Raw genomic sequence first — 20,792 nt, forward strand, 5'->3', positions numbered from 1 at the left:
ATCTAAAGAAACATCCAGATGAGAGACCCTAAATAACCCTGAGAGGGGGACTGGTCAGTGAAGTGAGTGTCCACCTATCAGGAGGGGGCTCTAACATCACCTGTCTGGCCTGGCCACTCAGATGCTCCCAGAGTGCCCTGCCCATCTAGAAATCAAGATAGTAGAACCCAGGGACACTCTGGAGGAGTTCTGAACACCACCCCTTGGGTGGTGATGGACAGGGGAGTGGTCACTCCCCTTTCCTTTGTCCAGTTTCGCGCCAGAGCAGGGACTGGGGGACCCTAAACTGGTGTAGACTGGCTTATGCAAGGAGGGCACCAAATGTGCCTTTCAAAGCAAAGCCAGTGGCTTGGGGAGGCTACCTCTCCAAAGCCTTTAACACCTATTTCCAAGGGGATAGGGTGTAACACCTCTCTCTCAAAGGAAATCCTTTGTTCTGCCTTCATGGGCTTGATCAGACAAAGCAACAGGAAGGCAGAAACCTGTCTGTGGGGTGGCAGCAGCGGGGCTGCCTTGAAAACCCCAGAAGGCTGGTATGGAAGTACTGGGGGTCCACTGTGGAGTCCCCAGAGTGCATGGAATCATAAAACCAATGCTTGGGTTAGCATTGGGTATGATTCCTACATGGTTGATACCAAACATGGTCATTTTCGGAGTTACCATTGTGAAGCTGTACATAGGTAGTGACCTATGTACAGTGCACTCGTGTAATGGCGTTCCCGCAGTCAAGAGGTCTGAGGAAATGGCACTGGGCAACTTGGGGGCACCTCTGCTAGTGCAGGGGTGTCCTTACACACAGATACTCTGCACCCAGCCTTCAGGGTTGGAAGGCCGAGTATATGGGTGACTTATAGGTGACCTGGTGCAGTGTAAATGGCAGTGAAAGGGTGCATGCACCATTTCACACTGCCTGCAATGGCAGTCCTGAAGAAGCCTTTGCATTGGCTCCCTATGTGTGGCAAAAGAATTGGTGCAGCCCATAGGGATCCCCTGGAACCCCAATGCCCTGGGTACGTAGGTACAATATACTAGGGATCTATAAGGGGGCACCAATATGCCAATTGTGGGTGAGAAACTGAGTTAACAGTATCAAAATAACCATAATTTAAGGGAGTGAGCATAACTACTGGGGTCCTGGTAGACAGAGTCAAACACACTGACAAACAGGCCAAAAATGGGGTAACCATGCTAGAAGAAGCTACCTTCCTACACAAGGACAGGACTGCTGTGCTATATTTGTAGAGGTAGTGCAGGGGTGTTGCACTAAAGTTTTTCTGGGAGGGCTGGAGGGTTTCTCCAAAGTTACTAAAACAGGGCCGGTATGCTTGTCTGTTTTAGTGTTTCCACAGAGAGGTACTTTTACCTCTGGGAGTTCAGCTGTGGTAGCTGTAGACTCTTTTGGTACAGGTCCCACCCTAGGAGAGGTGTCTCCCACCACAGGAATGGTATCCTTAGTGGTAGGGTGGGGAAGGGATACTTTGATACCCTTTTTATGTGTGGGGCGAGGAGGATCCTGAGACTTCAGGGGTCCTTCTCTTCTTTGCTTTTTCATCTCACTTGATATTAAAGGAAGCAATTCCTTGGGTTTGCCCAGCATGGATGCATAGGTCATAAACTCTACTTCAGCCTAACCTAAGGCCTCTAGGTCATTTCCTAGACAGTCTATAGGTAAGCTAGGTGACGCTACCACCTGCTTAGGGCCAGTAACTCCACCCCAACTAAGTTGCACTACAGCTAAGGGGAGATGCTGAGTGGAGTTGTTGACATCAGTAACGTGGTATTTCTGTCCAAGGAGCTGTTGTGCAGGTGACACCAGGTTTTCAGTCATTGAAGTGATACTGGCACCTTTGTCCCTGTAGGCCTGGGCCTCAACACCATTTATTTCAATTGACTGCTGGTACTTATCCATGTTAAGGGGACAAGCAGCCAAGATGGCAAGGCCAGTGCCACCAGGTGAGACAGAAACTGTCTTGGGGGTTTCTACACCTACCCCAGTTTCTATGATTGCCCCAAAAGTAAACCCGACCACACCTTTGATTTGACTATTGCCAGTAGTCCCACCACTATTACTACTACGACTAGGGGCACTAGAAGTGGAAGCGGGTGTAGTAGTGGTAGTGTCCCCTGGACTATGGCCTTTATTTCTGCACACATAGCACCAGGGCTTTTTATTTTGTGAAGAAGAGGAAGAGGTATTAGTCCCACCCCCAGAGGTGTTGTTTGAAACGGACTGGGAATCCTTACTTTTTTCTTTCTCCCCAGCCTTTTCACCAGACTTACCATCCTTCTTCTTTTCTTTGTCACCCCCTGTATGAGCTTTTCTGCTCACCCGTATTCTGATGCATTTGTCAGCCTTCTTTCCCCTTTCTTGGGGAGAAGTCAGATCTGAGTCTACCAATTTTTGGTGTAACAAATCAGATACACAGCTATTCAAAATATGCTCTCTCAGAATTAGATTATATAGACCCTCATAGTCAGACACTTTGCTGCCATGTAACCAACCTTCTAACGCCTTCACAGAACACTCCACAAAGTCTATCCAATCTTGTGAAGACTCTTTTCTGGTGTCTCTGAACTTTATCCTGTATTTTTCAGTGGTTAAGCCAAACCCATCCAAGAATGCATTCTTAAGAATGTTGTAGTTGTCTGAGTCTTCTTCTCTGACAGTGAGAAGTCTATCCCTCCCCTTGTCAGAAAGGGACAACCACAGAATAGCAGCCCACTGCCTATTAGGGACCCTCTGAACTTTGCAGGCCCTCTCTGACAGTGAGAAGTCAGAGAGTCTTCTTCTCTGACAGTGAGAAGTCTATCCCTCCCCTTGTCAGAAAAGGACAACCACAGAATAGCAGCCCACTGCCTATTAGGGACCCTCTGAACTTTGCAGGCCCTCTTAAGTGCAGAAAACCACTTGTGAATGTCATCCTCCACCTTGTGTGGGGGAATAATTTTGTGTAAGTTTCTGGAGTCAATGGTGTCCTCCCTAACTCCATAACTCCTGAAACTGCTGCGGCCACCAAGGGGTGCTAACCCCAACCCTGCCTTTCCCTTTCCACAGCTAAGGCCTTCCTATCTAGGGCTAGCTGTTGCTGCTGCAGCCTCAGCCTGGCCTCCTCCACCCTCAGCTTTCTGAGCTCTCTATCTAAGGAGCATTCACCTAGAGTGGAACCATGGGATCCCTCAGAAACTGAGGTGATATGGGAATGTGCAGAAGCAGATCTTTCCCTAGGCTTAGTAACCCTGACTACCTGCCTTTTGGAAGTGAAGGGAGCCCTGCTTGTGTGACTACCCCTCCCACTCCCAGAAACACTAGAGGGTTTGCTAGGTACTCCATCATTGGAAGTACCCTCCCCTGGAGATGGAAGATCCGTTTCTATCTCTATGGCTGTAGAAGTTTCCTCTTCCTCCTCCTGACTACCAGTCTCGTCCTGTTCAGCCTGGAGAAGGAGGTTCAATAGGAACTCCCTGCTTGGGTTCTTCCCCACAACTAGCTTCCTCTTTGAACATATCTCCCTTAACTTCTTAAAGGTAAGGTCCTCATATTGAGGGTTTACTACCTCAGAGTTAAGTTCAGCTGTCGACATGGTGTGGTATGAGTGTTAATGTAGTGTAAGTGAGGTAACCTACTCTACCTAACAAGAGAGAAAAAAATATTTTTGTGTTTTTGCACTAGGTATAGTGTATAGCTCTAGGTGTCAGAGTAATCTTTCCTGTGTAAAGCACCGGTGACGGAGTGATAAGGCAATTGCAAGTACTTATCCCACCGCTGCCATCAATGTAAGAGGCTGGCCTGGTTTGTAGTGGGCACCTAAGGTACTTACACCTTATACCAGGTCCAGTTATCTCATATTAGTGAAATGTAGGCAGTGTCTAGAAGCTCTCTAGTAGTAGAGTGGATGAGCAGCCAAGGCCTAACTAGGAGACATGCAAAGCTCATTCAATACCACTGTAGTCACACAGTACTCACACACATGAAAGAAAATACCCAGTGTTAGAAAAATAAAGGTACTTTATTTTAGTGACACAATACCAAAACTACCATTAGAGACTAAGGGGGTCTTTATGACAAAAAAGTGGCGATCCGACTGTGACATTGTGACCGTGGCGGAGCCGCCATGGTCAAACCGTCTACACCGCCAGGCTGCCTGGGTAGCAGGATCCCAGTAGACACAGTCAAACAGACTGACAAACAGGCTGCACAGCTATTGAGCGATCACCTTCGGGGAGGAATTGTCTGCTTGTTTAGTAGAGTGAGCTGGTGAGCTAGAACTTACAAAGTACCCTCACAAATCGCCATCTGTCTTTGCAAGGACGGTACACATAGGCACATTCCATCACTATAATATATCTCCTCAGATGTGGGAAATTGGGTTACTGGTTGTGGGGGGTGAAACCCTACTCAAGCAGCTACCACAATTCTTGTCAGGTTGAAGTCACAAATAAATCCTAAATAAACCTGTGCTTAACGTTCTAGTAGTTTGGCACAAAGTAGTCAGACTTTTTTTTTTACATTTTATTCCTTTTGGTATCATCAGCACAGAAAACGAACACACTTTGCAGTCCCTAAAAGGGGCTCCCAGGGGCCAGTTACAGTAAATCTCTCCTCTGTGTGGAACAGCTTCCCTCATCTTAGGCGCTCCCCAAGCTGACTCTGTGGTATTTCCACCATTTCCCTCAAATTTTGGAATGTTTCTTGGGGCATCTATGTGCTAAGTAGATGGGCTCTTCTAATTTCACACATCTGACTATACCTGTTCTCCATTTCCTCGGTTGGGGGGGAAGGGTGGGGGGCATCTGGCACCTTCTCATGCTTGGTGAGGCCCCATTTTGCCAGTAGTGTTCCCAGACCTACCGGAGGTCTGTCACCCCTTTGGCTAGCCAGGTTGTCCAGGAGACCAAGCAGGGCAATTTTTGGGGAGGCCTCAATGTCAGGCCCAGCACCTTCAAGAAGGTCCTGATTATGTTCAGCCAGTATCATTGACCGGGCAGCCCAACATCATGTGGAAAAAGTCTCTCATGCGCTTCTGGCCCACTAGCAGCATTTCATTTACAGGCCCTGAGTACATGCAGTGGTACTTTACTAGGGACCTATAAGTACATTAAAAATGCCAATTGATTGTGAGCAAATTCCACCATGGTTAAAGGAAGAGAGCAGAAGCACTTTAGCACTGGTTAGCAGAGGGAGGGTCCTAAAAACCAACAAAAATGGGTTCAGAAAACACGAGGGTGAAGGCACCAAATGTGGAGATGACCCTGCAGAAAGGGCCAAGTTCAAGATGGGGTTATCATATCCATCCCATTCCATTGGTTAAGTTTTGTTTTTAAAAGTTCTGTGCCAGAAATTCCTACAATTTAATGTTCTGTGTTGCGCATTTTGATATTTTATTTGCATAATTCTTGTATCGTCTTGTCTGATGCACTGAACATGGTTGATTGGAAATGGAAGAATCAGGTAAAATCCTCTGCCCAGGACAACTTGACCCAGAACAATAGCTGCTGACGCGTTAATAAAACTCAAATGTGTAAATGTGGCAGATTTTCAACCACTGACAAGGACAAGGTACAATCTTGGAGAGAAGCCAGAATATCCATCCGCCAGCCTCAGACCACTGCCTGCCCAAGAATGCATGGGAAGTCAGTGTGTGAATGAAATCTACTTGTCACCACTGAAGTCCCACTGAGTGCAGGATTATGAAACAAATCCTGCGAGACTAATCTGTTGTGTGGTTGTTTCCCATCATGTGCTTTCTACTCAATTATATGTAACGAGATTGAGGTGTGAACACTTTAGAGGCATTTATTAATAAAGAACAGGATGATGGGAGCTGACCTCTGACCTCAGGAGAAATCAAAGTCTGTGTAAGAGCGATTAACACCGCTTTCTTTTCCTGTCTCTGTCGCTGTGTTCCTCTATTCTTGCCAGTCAGTGGAACAATATTAATGAAAACAGGGAATAAATAACATTAATGAGTAACTGTAAATATATTCTGTTTCTTTGAAGCCTACAACGCTCGTGTTCGACTGACAGGCTCCAAAGCCCCCTGTGCTGGGGTTGTACAGGTGAAGGTGTTTGGTATATGGAAAAGAGTCTGTGACAGCCAATGGGACCTGCAGGACGCTGCTGTGGTGTGTCAGGAGCTGGGATGTGGAGTTCCCTATTCAGTCCCTCCAGCCTCAGCCTTCAGGGCAGCAATGACTGACGCAGTTGCGATTTCTGATGTCCAGTGCAGAGGAGATGAAGGCAGCCTGTGGCAGTGTCCCTACAGCACCACAATACAGCGTTTTTGTTATGACGGGAGGTTTGCAGCTGTGAACTGCACAGGTAAGGACCACACCTCTCCTCCTTCTACAGCACTTCTTCCCTTTACCTCCAGTGTGATTAAACCTCCTCTACAGCACTTCTTCCCTTTCATCCAGAGCAATCACACTTTCTCCTACTGCACTTCTTCTCTCTCCATCCAGTGTGATTACACCACTTCCTACAGCACTTCTTCCCTTTACCTCCAGTGTGATTACACTGCTTTCTACAGCACTTCTTCCCTTTACCTCCAGTGTGATTACACCACTTCTTACAGCACTTCTTCCCTTTCCATCCAGTGTGATTACACCTCCTCCCACCGCCCTTCTTCTCTTTCCATCCAGTGTGATTACACTTCCTCCTACAGCACTTCTTCCCTTTCCATCCATTGTGATTACACCGCTTTCTACAGAACTTCTTCCCTTTCCATCCAGTGTGATTACACCGCTTTCTACAGCACTTCTTCCCTTTACCTCCAGTGTGATTACACCTCCTCCTACCGCACTTCTTCTCTTTCCATCCAGTGTGATTACATCTCCTCCTACAGCACTTCTTCCCTTTCCAGCCAGTGTGATTACACTTCCTCCTACAGCACTTCTTCTCTTTCCATCCAGTCTAATTACACTTCCTCCTACAGCACTTCTCTTTCCATCCACAGTGATTATACCTCCTCCTACAGCACTTCTTCTCCTTCCATCCAGTGTGATTACACCGCCTTCTACAGCACTTCTTCCCTTTCCATCCAGTCTGATTACACTTCCTCCTACAGCACTTATTCTCTTTACATCCACGGTGAATACACCTCCTCCTATAGCACTTCTTCTCTTACCCTCCTGTATGATTACACCTCCTCTTACAGCATTTTGTACTTTTCTATCCAGTGTGATTACACCACCTCCCAAAACACTTCTATTTCCATCCAGTGTGATTACACCTCCCCCACAGCACTTCTTAAGATAAAAGGCAGGACATGAAGAAAAGGCAGGACATGAACATATGTGTTTTATATGTCCTGGTAGTGAAAAACTCCTAAATTTGTTTCCACTACTGTGAGGCCTGCTCCTTTCATAGGCTAGCATTAGGACTGCCCTCAGATACTTTTTGAGTGGTAGATTCTGATCTGAAATGGGTAACCAGGTAATATTTAGTATGGCCGGAATGATAATAGAACCTCCTGCTTACTTGCTGTAGGAAGCTGGCCTGATGTGTGGTGGGTACCTATAGAACCTACACCTTGCATCAGGTCCAGGTATCCCCTTATCAGTGTAGTGTAGTCACTGTATAGAAGCCAGGCTCTCTCAAGGTAGCTGTGGATGAGCAGCCAAGGCTTATCTAGGAGACATGCAAAGCTCATGCAATACCACTGTAGTCACTCTTAGTACTTACACACATGAAAGAAACACTCAGTATTACAAAAATAAAGGTACTTTATTGTGGTGACACAAATACCAAAAATACCAAAGAGGTCATAGTCCCTTAGGAGGTAACTAATACACAAAATATATACACTAGCATGCAGAAATAGTCATAAAACAGTTAGAAAACAGTGCAATATAGTGAAAATCCCATAGAGAATAATAGGCCTAGGGGAGCACAAACCATATACTAAAAAAATGGAATTCAAAAGTCGGCCCCCCACCTAGATAAGTGGAGTGTGTAGAGGGGAGCTGGGAGTATTAGAAAAGCACAAAGGTAAGTACCACAATACCCCCCAGCGTCCAGGAACAGAGTAACACACTGTAGTTTCCCCAAACCACCCACTTAGAAGAAAAGAGGAACATTGCAAAGAGACTGCAAGACACCAACAGTAGATTCCTGGACCAGAAGACATGTGGAAGAGAGGACCAAGTCCAAGAAGCACAGAAGAGTTCAGAAAGGTCAGGAGCCCCTACCCACCAGGCTGAAGGTGCAAGAAGAGTGTCAACAGTGAGGCTGAAGAGTCACTGCTGCACCCTGGAAGACGGAGTCGAGTTCCTGAAGGATGTAAGTGCTGTCCCACACCGGAAGAAGGATTGCAGTTGGGTTTGCGTCTTTGGATTCCACCAATAAGCCTTGGTGCATGCAAAACTCGCGGTTGGTGGAAAGTGGTGCTGCCGGGGACCAAGAAGGCCCAGGATGACTCTACACAAGAGGCGGAATCAGAGGGGGCTCTCAGCAACTCAGAGAGCCCACAGAAGCAGAGGCAGCCCTCACAGGAGACCCACAGGACGGGGACACAGAAGTCGAGGAAGGGGCCCGTGCAGCACTACGAAAAGGGATCCCATGCCGCAGGAGAACTACTCAGGAAGCTGTGCGTCACAGGAAGGAGTGATGGTGGCTGGAGGTTCCAGATGCCTGAAGATCCGGTGAAAGGATGCCAACAAGCCTTGGCAGCTGCAAATGGCGATGGACACGGAAGTACTGTGCTGCGTGGGAAGGCAAGGACTTACCTCCACCAAACTTGGACAGCTGGACTTGAGGACCGTCGGGACCACTGCAGTCTACCCAACATGTTGCAGGATCCACGCAGCTCATCAGGAGAGGGGATCTATGCAACCAGTCATCGTTGTAGATGGTGCCTGCTGATGTAGGGTAGTGACTCCTTCACCCCAAGGGAGATTCCTTCGTCCTTCCTGTGCAGATTGAAGTCGGGCTGTCTTCAGAGGTTGCAGGACCGGAAAATTGTTCCAGTTGCGGGCAGGAGTCGAAGATACATTGTTGCAGGCAGAGTCTGGCTTCTTTGTTGCAGCTTGTAGGTGCCTGGAGCGTCTGGATACAGTTTCTTCAGCCAGAAGCTGAAGTAAAGTTTGCAGAGGAATCCTGCTGGAGTCTTGCAAAATGAATCTGAGAAACCACCCAAGAGAGAGACTCTAAATAGCCCTGAAAGGGGGATTGGTCACCTAACAAGGTAAGCTCCTATCAGGGGGGGCTCAGACATCACCTGCCTGGCCCGGCCACTCAGATGCTCCCAGAGTTCCCTGCCAACCTTGTTTCCAAGATGGCAAAACCCAGGGACCATCTGGAGGAGCTCTGAGCACCACCCCTGGGGTCGTCATGGGCAGGGGAGTGGTCACGCCTCTTTCCTTTGTCCAGTTTTGCACCAGAGTGAGGACTGGCGGTCCCTGAACTGGTGTAGACTGGTTTATGCAAGGAAAGCACCAAATGTGCCCTTCAAAGCATTACCAGTGGCTTGGGAAGTCTACCCCTCCCAAACACCTATTTCCAAAGGGAGAGGGTGTAACACCCCTCTCCCAAAGGAAATCCTTTGCTCTGCCTTCCTGGGCTTCAGCTGATCAAGCAACAGGAGGGCAGACACCTGTCTGTGAGGTGGCAGCAGCTGTGGCTGCCTGCAAAACCTCTGAAGGATGAAATGGCAATACTGGGGGTCCTCTAAGTAGCCCCCAGAGTGCATGGGATCATACAACCATCGCTTGCAAAAGCTTTGGGGTATGATTCCAACATGTTTGATAACAAACATGACCATATTCGGAGTTACCATTATGTAGCTGGACATAGGTATTGACCTATGTCCAGTACACGCGTAAAATGATGAGTTCCCCGCATTCACGAAGTCTGGGAAAATGGGCCTGGAGTTCATGGGGGCACCTCTGCTAGTGCAGGGGTGCCCTCACTGTAGGAGGCTGGACTGGCTTGTAGTGAGTATCAAGGGGTACTTGCACCTTGTACCAGGCCCAGTTATCCCTTATTAGTGTATAGGGTGTCTAGCAGCTTAGGCTGATAGATAATGGTAGCTTAGCAGAGCAGCTTAGGCTGAACTAGGAGACGTGTGAAGCTACTACAGTACCACTTAGTGTCATATGCACAATATCATAAGAAAACACAATACACAGTTATACTAAAAATAAAGGTACTTTATTTTTATGACAATATGCCAAAGTATCTTAGAGTGTACCCTCAGTGAGAGGATAGGAAATATACACAAGATATATATACACAATAGCAAAAATATGCAGTATAGTCTTAGAAAACAGTGCAAACAATGTATAGTTACAATAGGATGCAATGGGGAAACATAGGGATAGGGGCAACACAAACCATATACTCCAAAAGTGGAATGCGAACCACGAATGGACCCCAAACCTATGTGACCTTGTAGAGGGTCGCTGGGACTATTAGAAAATAGTGAGAGTTAGAAAAATAACCCTCCCCAAGACCCTGAAAAGTGAGTGCAAAGTGCACTAAAGTTCCCCTAAGGACAAAATAGTCGTGTTAGAGGGAAAATGCAAGGAAAACACAAATCAGCAATGCAACAACGATGGATTCCTGACTGAGGGTACCTGTGGAACAAGGGGACCAAGTCCAAAAGTCACAAGCAGCTCGGAGATGGGCAGATGCCCAAGAAATGCCAGCGGTTGGTGCAAAGAAGCTCTTACTAGGCTGAAGAACTGTGAATACTGCAGGAACGACAAGGGCTAGAGACTTCCCCTTTGGAGGATGGATCCCCCACGCTTTGGAGAGTCGTGCAGAAGTGTTTTCCCGCCGGATGGATGCCAACAAGCCTTGCTACACGCAAATCGTGCGTTTGGCGTTTTTGGACGCTGCTGGGGCCCAGGAGGGACCAGGAGGTCGCAAATTGGACCTGCAGAGAGAGGGGACGTCGAGCAAGACAAAGAGCCCTCACTGAAGCAGGTAGCACCCGGAGAAGTGCCAGAAACAGGCACTACGAGGATGCGTGAAACGGTGCTCGCCGAAGTTGCACAAAGGAGTCCCACGTCGCCGGAGACCAACTTAGAAAGTCGTGCAATGCAGGTTAGAGTGCCGTGGACCCAGGCTTGGCTGTGCACACAGGATTTCTGCCGGAAGTGCACAGGGGCCGGAGAAGCTTGCAAAGTCGCGGTTCCCAGCAATGCAGCCCAGCGAGGTGAGGCAAGGACTTACCTCCACCAAACTCGGGCTGAAGAGTCACTGGACTGTGGGGGTCACTTGGACGGTGTCGCTGGATTCGAGGGACCTCGCTCGTCGTGCTGAGAGGAGACCCAAGGGACCGGTAATGCAGCTTTTTGGTGCCTGCGGTTGCAGGGGGAAGATTCCGTCGACCCACGGGAGATTTCTTCGGAGCTTCTGGTGCAGAGAGGAGGCAGACTACCCCCACAGCATGCACAAGCAGGAAAACAGTCGAGAAGGCGGCAGGATCAGCGTTACAGAGTTGCAGTAGTCGTCTTTGCTACTATGTTGCAGGTTTGCAGGCTTCCAGCGCGGTCAGCGGTCGATTCCTTATCAGAAGGTGAAGAGGGAGATGCAGAGGAACTCGGCTGAGCTCATGCATTCGTTATCTAAAGTTTCCCCAGAGACAGAGACCCTAAATAGCCAGAAAAGAGGGTTTGGCTACCTAGGAGAGAGGAAAGGCTACTAACACCTGAAGGAGCCTATCAGCAGGAGTCTCTGACATCACCTGGTGGCACTGGCCACTCAGAGCAGTCCAGTGTGCCAGCAGCACCTCTGTTTCCAAGATGGCAGAGGTCTGGAGCACACTGGAGGAGCTCTGGACACCTCCCAGGGGAGGTGCAGGTCAGGGGAGTGGTCACTCCCCTTTCCTTTGTCCAGTTTCGCGCCAGAGCAGGGGCTAAGGGGTCCCTGAACCGGTGTAGACTGGCTTATGCAGAATTGGGCACCTCCGTGCCCAACAAAGCATTTCCAGAGGCTGGGGGAGGCTACTCCTCCCCTGCCTTCACACCATTTTCCAAAGGGAGAGGGTGTCACACCCTCTCTCAGAGGAAGTTCTTTGTTCTGCCATCCTGGGCCAGGCCTGGCTGGACCCCAGGAGGGCAGCTGCCTGTCTGAGGGGTTGGCAGCAGCAGCAGCTGCAGTGAAACCCCAAGAAGGGCAGTTTGGCAGTACCAGGGTCTGTGCTACAGACCACTGGGATCATGGAATTGTACCAACAATGCCAGGATGGCATAGAGGGGGCAATTCCATGATCATAGACATGTTACATGGCCATATTCGGAGTTACCATTGTGAAGCTACATATAGGTAGTGACCTATATGTAGTGCACGCGTGTAATGGTGTCCCCGCACTCACAAAGTTCAGGGAATTGGCTCTGAACAATGTGGGGGCACCTTGGCTAGTGCCAGGGTGCCCTCACACTAAGTAACTTTGCACCCAACCTTTACCAGGTAAAGGTTAGACATATAGGTGACTAATAAGTTACTTAAGTGCAGTGTAAAATGGCTGTGAAATAACGTGGACGTTATTTCACTCAGGCTGCAGTGGCAGGCCTGTGTAAGAATTGTCAGAGCTCCCTATGGGTGGCACAAGAAATGCTGCAGCCCATAGGGATCTCCTGGAACCCCAATACCCTGGGTACCTCAGTACCATATACTAGGGAATTATAAGGGTGTTCCAGTAAGCCAATGTAAATTGGTAAAATTGGTCACTAGCCTGTTAGTGACAATTTGAAAGTAATGAGAGAGCATAACCACTGAGGTTCTGGTTAGCAGAGCCTCAGTGAGACAGTTAGGCACCACACAGGGAACATATACATGCACACCTATGAGCACTGGGGCCCTGTGTGACAGGGTCCCAGTGACACATACATATAGGCCACAAACCTATGAGCACTGGGGTCCTGACCAGCAGGATCCCAGTGACACATAACAAACATACTGAAAACATAGTGTTTTCACTATGAGCACTGAGGCCTGGCTATCAGGATCCCAGTGAGACAGTGAAAACAGTGACAAAACACCCTGACATACACTCACAAACAGGCCAAAAGTGGGGGTAACAAGGCTAGAAAGAGGCTACCTTCTCACACAACCCCCCCCCAAACGAAGGACAATAAGGCTAACCTTGGCCAGTTGAGACTTTATTGTCTAAGTGGTGATAAGTAGAGAGTAGCTCTGCAATAGACTGGTTACTCCCTTTATCATCCACTATATGGTTACTTCCCTGTGGGGATGTAAACCACCCTGTTTGAAGTTTTTTAGCTAAGCAACAATGTGAAGATGTATTTTCAGAGTTTCTATCAGTAAGTTTTAGTTTAGAGCAGTGGGAATTGTCCACTGAACCTATTTGTAGTGATGGAAATGCCAGACAGGGATGCTGTCTCAGAAAAGCCATAGCTGGGCAAAAACTTTGTCCATATGGCTGGAAGAGAGAACAGGGATGCTGTTTCTCTTGGGTTGGAGCAGGGCAGGGATGCTGTCCTATCAGCTCCACACTAGGGCAGGGATGCTGTCCTAAGTGTTGTGAGGCAGTGCAGAGTTTCTGCACTAAAGTTTCTCTGGGAGGGTTGGAGGGATGCTCCATGTTAACTAAAATGGTGCTCTTTTTCTCACCAATGTTAGTTATCCCACAGAGAGGTACTTCCACCTCAGGGAGTCCAGCTTTGCCAGCTGATGATTCCCTTGGAACAGGTGCCACCCCAGGAGAGGTTTCTCCCACCACAGGAATAGTATCCTGAATGGTAGGGTGGTTAGGGGATACTGTGATACCCTTTTTACCTGTTGATGGAGAGGGATCCTGAGTTTTCAGGCCTTCTCTCCTTTGCTTTTTCATTTCACTTGAAATGAGAGGGAACAATTCCTCAGGGATGCCCAGCATGGCTGCATGGGCATAAAACTCTACATCAGCCCAACCTGAGGCCTCTAGGTCATTACCTAAGAGACAGTCTACAGGTAAGCTAGGTGATACCACCACCTGCTTAGGGCCAGTAACTCCACCCCAACTAAACTGAATTATAGCTAAGGGAAGAAACTTAGTGGAGTTATGGACATCAATAATCTTATACTGTTGTCCAATGATGTGTTGTTCAGGAGGCACTAGGTTTTCAGTCACCAAAGTGAAACTGGCACCTGTGTCCCTGTAGGCCAAGGCCTCAACACCATTTATTGAAACTGTCTGCCTGTACTTATCCATTGTAAGGGGACAAGCAGCCAGTGTGGCAAGGCCAATGCCACTAGGTGTGACAGAAACTGTCTTGGGACTGATGACATCAGTTTTCACTATGGACCCATAAGTGAACCCAACTACACCCTTTGCTTGACTGTTGCCAGCAGTCCCACCACTAGTACCACTACTGCTAGGGGCACTAGAGCTTGATGTATTAGTGGTGGTAGGCTCAGGGGGTTTACCTGGACAGGACTTATCCCCTGGCCTATGGCCTCTGTTTTTACACACAAAGCACCAAGGCTTTTTAATGTGTGCAGGTTGGGAAGAAGAGGAAGAATTTGTTTTATCCCCACCCTCTGAAGAGTGTTTAAGATTTGAAGTGAGATCTTTGGTTTTACCCTTATCCCCATGCTTATCTTGAGATTTTTCACCATCTTTCTTCTTATTGCCATCTTTGTCACCCCCTGTATGAACTTTTCTGTTCACCCTTGTTCTGACCCATTTGTCTGCCTTCTTTCCCAATTCTTGGGGAGAGGTCAGATCAGAGTCTACCAGGTACTGGTGCAACAAATCAGACACACAATTATTAAGTATATGCTCTCTCAGGATTGTGTTATACAGGCTTTCATAATCAGTAACTTTACTGCCATGTAACCACCCCTCCAAGGCCTTCACTGCCTGGTCAATGAAATCAACCCAGTCTTGTGAAGACTCCTTTTTGGTCTCTCTGAACTTTATCCTGTACTGTTCAGTGGTTAAGCCATAACCATCCAGGAGTGCATTCTTAAGAACTGTAAAATTATTGGCATCATTTTCTTTCACAGTAAGGAGCCTATCCCTACCTTTTCCACTAAATGATAGCCATAGGATAGCAGCCCACTGCTTTTGAGGGACATCCTGTACAGCACAGGCCCTCTCAAGTGCAGCAAACCACTTGTTAATGTCATCCCCCTCCTTATAAGGGGGAACTATCTTGTGCAGATTCCTGGAATCATGCTCTTTTGCAGGATGACTATGGGGAATACTGCTGCTGCCACCATGGGTTTCTAAACCCAACTTCTGTCTTTCCCTCTCTATTTCTAAAGACTGTCTATCCAAATCCAGCTGTTGCTTCTTGAGCTTCAGTCTGGTTTGTTCCACTCTCAATCTATTGAGCTCCCTTTCTAACAATCTGTCATCAGGGTGGGTGGGAGGGACATTTCCAGATACAGAGGTATGATGGGAATGAACAGAAGGAGACCTGTCCCTTACAGAGGGCACCCTAACAGCTTGGCTACCAGTATAATGTGAGAGCACACCATTAGTATGGTGTGATTCAACCTCTGTACCAACTATGCTAGACTGTCTAGTAATGGGCAGGCTGAGAAGTTTCTTTCCTGAACCTTTTCCTGGGGGAGTCCCTGGATCAGATTGAGAACCATTAGCTACTTTTTCTACAGATTGGGCACTTATGGCCTTATCCTGTACTCTAAGCATATTAATTAACAGCTCTAAAGAAGGATTCTTCCCTACACTCAAACCTCTCTCTATGCAGAGACTCCTTGCTCCTTTCCAGCTAAGGTGATCATATGCAAGTTTGGACAGTTCAACATTTTGGCCTGTGCCAGACATTTTTAGAGAGAGTTAAAGTGATAGACAAAGAGAAAAATGTTTTCAGAACTTTTTGGAAAGACAGAAAAAACTTTTTAAACTTTTAAGAACTTTTTGAAAGTTTAGAAGTACTTTTCAGCACTTAGAAAAGAGTGAAAAGAGGAAATGCAAAACTTTTTGGCTATGTGTATATACACTGACCTTGTTTTGTATATTTTTCTCTTATGAAAAGTACAATGACAAGAGTGGTAAGTAGTCTCAAAGCACTTATCCCACCGCTGCACAACCAATGTAGGAGGCTGGACTGGCTTGTAGTGAGTACCAAGGGGTACTTGCACCTTGTACCAGGCCCAGTTATCCCTTATTAGTGTATAGGGTGTCTAGCAGCTTAGGCTGATAGATAATGGTAGCTTAGCAGAGCAGCTTAGGCTGAACTAGGAGACGTGTGAAGCTACTACAGTACCACTTAGTGTCATATGCACAATATCATAAGAAAACACAATACACAGTTATACTAAAAATAAAGGTACTTTATTTTTATGACAATATGCCAAAGTATCTTAGAGTGTACCCTCAGTGAGAGGATAGGAAATATACACAAGATATATATACACAATAGCAAAAATATGCAGTATAGTCTTAGAAAACAGTGCAAACAATGTATAGTTACAATAGGATGCAATGGGGAAACATAGGGATAGGGGCAACACAAACCATATACTCCAAAAGTGGAATGCGAACCACGAATGGACCCCAAACCTATGTGACCTTGTAGAGGGTCGCTGGGACTATTAGAAAATAGTGAGAGTTAGAAAAATAACCCTCCCCAAGACCCTGAAAAGTGAGTGCAAAGTGCACTAAAGTTCCCCTAAGGACAAAATAGTCGTGTTAGAGGGAAAATGCAAGGAAAACACAAATCAGCAATGCAACAACGATGGATTCCTGACTGAGGGTACCTGTGGAACAAGGGGACCAAGTCCAAAAGTCACAAGCAGCTCGGAGATGGGCAGATGCCCAAGAAATGCCAGCGGTTGGTGCAAAGAAGCTCTTACTAGGCTGAAGAACTGTGAATACTGCAGGAACGACAAGGGCTAGAGACTTCCCCTTTGGAGGATGGATCCCCCACGCCTTGGAGAGTCGTGCAGAAGTGTTTTCCCGCCGGATGGACGCCAACAAGCCTTGCTACACGCAAATCGTGCGTTTGGCGTTTTTGGACACTGCTGGGGCCCAGGAGGGACCAGGAGGTCGCAAATTGGACCTGCAGAGAGAGGGGACGTCGAGCAAGACAAAGAGCCCTCACTGAAGCAGGTAGCACCCGGAGAAGTGCCAGAAACAAGCACTACGAGGATGCGTGAAACAGTGCTCGCCGAAGTTGCACAAAGGAGTCCCACGTCGCCGGAGACCAACTTAGAAAGTCGTGCAATGCAGGTTAGAGTGCCGTGGACCCAGGCTTGGCTGTGCACACAGGATTTCCGCCGGAAGTGCACAGGGGCCGGAGAAGCTTGCAAAGTCGCGGTTCCCAGCAATGCAGCCCAGCGAGGTGAGGCAAGGACTTACCTCCACCAAACTCGGGCTGAAGAGTCACTGGACTGTGGGGGTCACTTGGACGGTGTCGCTGGATTCGAGGGACCTCGCTCGTCGTGCTGAGAGGAGACCCAAGGGACCGGTAATGCAGCTTTTTGGTGCCTGCGGTTGCAGGGGGAAGATTCCGTCGACCCACGGGAGATTTCTTCGGAGCTTCTGGTGCAGAGAGGAGGCAGACTACCCCCACAGCATGCACAAGCAGGAAAACAGTCGAGAAGGCGGCAGGATCAGCGTTACAGAGTTGCAGTAGTCGTCTTTGCTACTATGTTGCAGGTTTGCAGGCTTCCAGCGCGGTCAGGGGTCGATTCCTTATCAGAAGGTGAAGAGGGAGATGCAGAGGAACTCGGCTGAGCTCATGCATTCGTTATCTAAAGTTTCCCCAGAGACAGAGACCCTAAATAGCCAGAAAAGAGGGTTTGGCTACCTAGGAGAGAGGAAAGGCTACTAACACCTGAAGGAGCCTATCAGCAGGAGTCTCTGACATCACCTGGTGGCACTGGCCACTCAGAGCAGTCCAGTGTGCCAGCAGCACCTCTGTTTCCAAGATGGCAGAGGTCTGGAGCACACTGGAGGAGCTCTGGACACCTCCCAGGGGAGGTGCAGGTCAGGGGAGTGGTCACTCCCCTTTCCTTTGTCCAGTTTCGCGCCAGAGCAGGGGCTAAGGGGTCCCTGAACCGGTGTAGACTGGCTTATGCAGAATTGGGCACCTCCGTGCCCAACAAAGCATTTCCAGAGGCTGGGGGAGGCTACTCCTCCCCTGCCTTCACACCATTTTCCAAAGGGAGAGGGTGTCACACCCTCTCTCAGAGGAAGTTCTTTGTTCTGCCATCCTGGGCCAGGCCTGGCTGGACCCCAGGAGGGCAGCTGCCTGTCTGAGGGGTTGGCAGCAGCAGCAGCTGCAGTGAAACCCCAAGAAGGGCAGTTTGGCAGTACCAGGGTCTGTGCTACAGACCACTGGGATCATGGAATTGTACCAACAATGCCAGGATGGCATAGAGGGGGCAATTCCATGATCATAGACATGTTACATGGCCATATTCGGAGTTACCATTGTGAAGCTACATATAGGTAGTGACCTATATGTAGTGCACGCGTGTAATGGTGTCCCCGCACTCACAAAGTTCAGGGAATTGGCTCTGAACAATGTGGGGGCACCTTGGCTAGTGCCAGGGTGCCCTCACACTAAGTAACTTTGCACCCAACCTTTACCAGGTAAAGGTTAGACATATAGGTGACTTATAAGTTACTTAAGTGCAGTGTAAAATGGCTGTGAAATAACGTGGACGTTATTTCACTCAGGCTGCAGTGGCAGGCCTGTGTAAGAATTGTCAGAGCTCCCTATGGGTGGCACAAGAAATGATGCAGCCCATAGGGATCTCCTGGAACCCCAATACCCTGGGTACCTCAGTACCATATACTAGGGAATTATAAGGGTGTTCCAGTAAGCCAATGTAAATTGGTAAAATTGGTCACTAGCCTGTTAGTGACAATTTGAAAGTAATGAGAGAGCATAACCACTGAGGTTCTGGTTAGCAGAGCCTCAGTGAGACAGTTAGGCACCACACAGGGAACATATACATGCACACCTATGAGCACTGGGGCCCTGTGTGACAGGGTCCCAGTGACACATACATATAGGCCACAAACCTATGAGCACTGGGGTCCTGACCAGCAGGATCCCAGTGACACATAACAAACATACTGAAAACGTAGTGTTTTCACTATGAGCACTGAGGCCTGGCTATCAGGATCCCAGTGAGACAGTGAAAACAGTGACAAAACACCCTGACATACACTCACAAACAGGCCAAAAGTGGGGGTAACAAGGCTAGAAAGAGGCTACCTTCTCACACTCACACACAGGTACTTTGCACCCTGTCCTCTGGCCTGGAAGGCCTGCCATAGGGGTGACTTGTAGGTGACTGGTGCAGTGAAAAATGGCAGTGAAAGGGTGCTTGCACCTTTTCATGCAGGCTGCAATGGCAGTCCTGCAAACATTTTGCATGGGCTCTCTATGGGTGGCAAAAGATTTGCTGCAGCCCATAGGGATCCCCCGGTACCCCAATGCCCTGAGTACCTAGGTACCATATACTAGGGACTTACAAAGGGGCACCAGTATGCCAAATGTGGAGTGAAAGACAGAGTTTGGGGAGAGAGAGCATAATCACTGGGATCATGTTAGCAGGATCTCAGTGAACACAGTCAAACACACTGACAAACAGTAAAACACACTGACAAACAGGGGACAGTCTAGAAAAGGCCTACTTTCCTACATTAGCGAGGTTGGATTTTATATTACTAATAATTTAGAATTGCCACTTTTAGAAAGTGGGCTTTTCTCTGCACTTTAAAACTAGCTGTGCCTTACAGCCTGTCTCCAATCCATGTCTGGGCTGGTCTGGTTGACATCTCCCTTGTGCATTTCACCCAGACAACCACAGACACAGTACACTCAGTCACACCTGCACTCATCTGCATATTGAATGGGTCTTTCTGGGCCGGAAGGGTGGATGGCCGACACATTTCAAAGTCCAGTGGCCTGCCCTCACACAATGGACTGCCAAACCCCCTACTGGGACCCTGGTAGAAAGAATTGTACTGAAAGGGGAACTTGTTCACTTCAAAAAACACTCTTTGAAGCCTCCCTCACTTCAAAGGCATTTTTGGGTATATAAACTGGGTCTCTGACCCCACCAACTCAGACACTTCAGGACCTACACCTGCACCTTGTCAAGAGGAACTGCCTGGCTGCCCAAATGACTCATCAGGACTGATTTGCTGATAAGGACTGCTGCCCTGTTGTTGCCCTGCTGCCCTGCTAGTCTCTGACGTTTCTGAGAAGTGCTCTCCAAGGGCTTGGATTAAGCTTGCCTCCTGTTTTCTGAAGTCTCAGGGCCAAGAAGACTTCATCCCTTGAGGAAACTCATTGTGCATTGAAAATCGACACACGGCCTGCCTGAAGCGACGCACTGCCTGCCTTGCAACCGAGAAATCACCACAGAGCTGAACCAGAACGACGCAGCCCGACTTCCAGAGTGGAAATTCGACTCAGTGCCTGCCTTGCGATGGAAAATTCAATGCATCACCTACCGGATCGATGCTTTTTGCTGCAATTTCCCTGCTTGACATTCTTTATTCAGTATCCTATACAACCTGTCTCTGGCTGGATAGTTTGACCAAGCCAAGCTGGAGGCATACACTGTCAACCAGCTGAAAGGGTTCTTCAAGGGAATGGGAGTACCTACCCTGGGAGCCTCCAAGAAGAAGGAGCACCAACAGGCACTGAGGGCCTGGGCAGAAGCCCGTTCACAAGAGAATGTTGAGCTGGGAGAGCGAGGATTTGCCAACAGTAGTGGGGGTGAAAACCCTGAATTTGTGCCCCCTGCCAAACCAGGGAGCAGTGTCTCAAGTCACAGCCTGACCACAGAGGAAAGGAGGGAGGAGAGAGAATTTCAACTACAGTTGGCAAGATTGAAATAGAGGCAGAGG

The 20,792-nt window shown here is 48.3% G+C and overlaps 1 protein-coding gene across 1 annotated transcript in view; it reads left to right on the forward strand.

Annotated features, from left to right (window-relative positions):
* The first annotated feature begins 6,005 nt into the window (after positions 1–6,005).
* The window catches only part of LOC138280279 (CD5 antigen-like), a 527,257-nt gene continuing 512,470 nt past the window's right edge, over positions 6,006–20,792 (forward strand). The window contains exon 1 of the mRNA XM_069219469.1: positions 6,006–6,319. Coding sequence (XP_069075570.1) covers positions 6,190–6,319 — 130 coding nt within the window. The 5' untranslated portion in view covers positions 6,006–6,189. The remainder of the gene's footprint in view (positions 6,320–20,792) is intronic.

Source organism: Pleurodeles waltl, unplaced genomic scaffold (assembly GCF_031143425.1).
Source record: "Pleurodeles waltl isolate 20211129_DDA unplaced genomic scaffold, aPleWal1.hap1.20221129 scaffold_71, whole genome shotgun sequence".
Classification (NCBI taxonomy): domain Eukaryota; kingdom Metazoa; phylum Chordata; class Amphibia; order Caudata; family Salamandridae; genus Pleurodeles; species Pleurodeles waltl.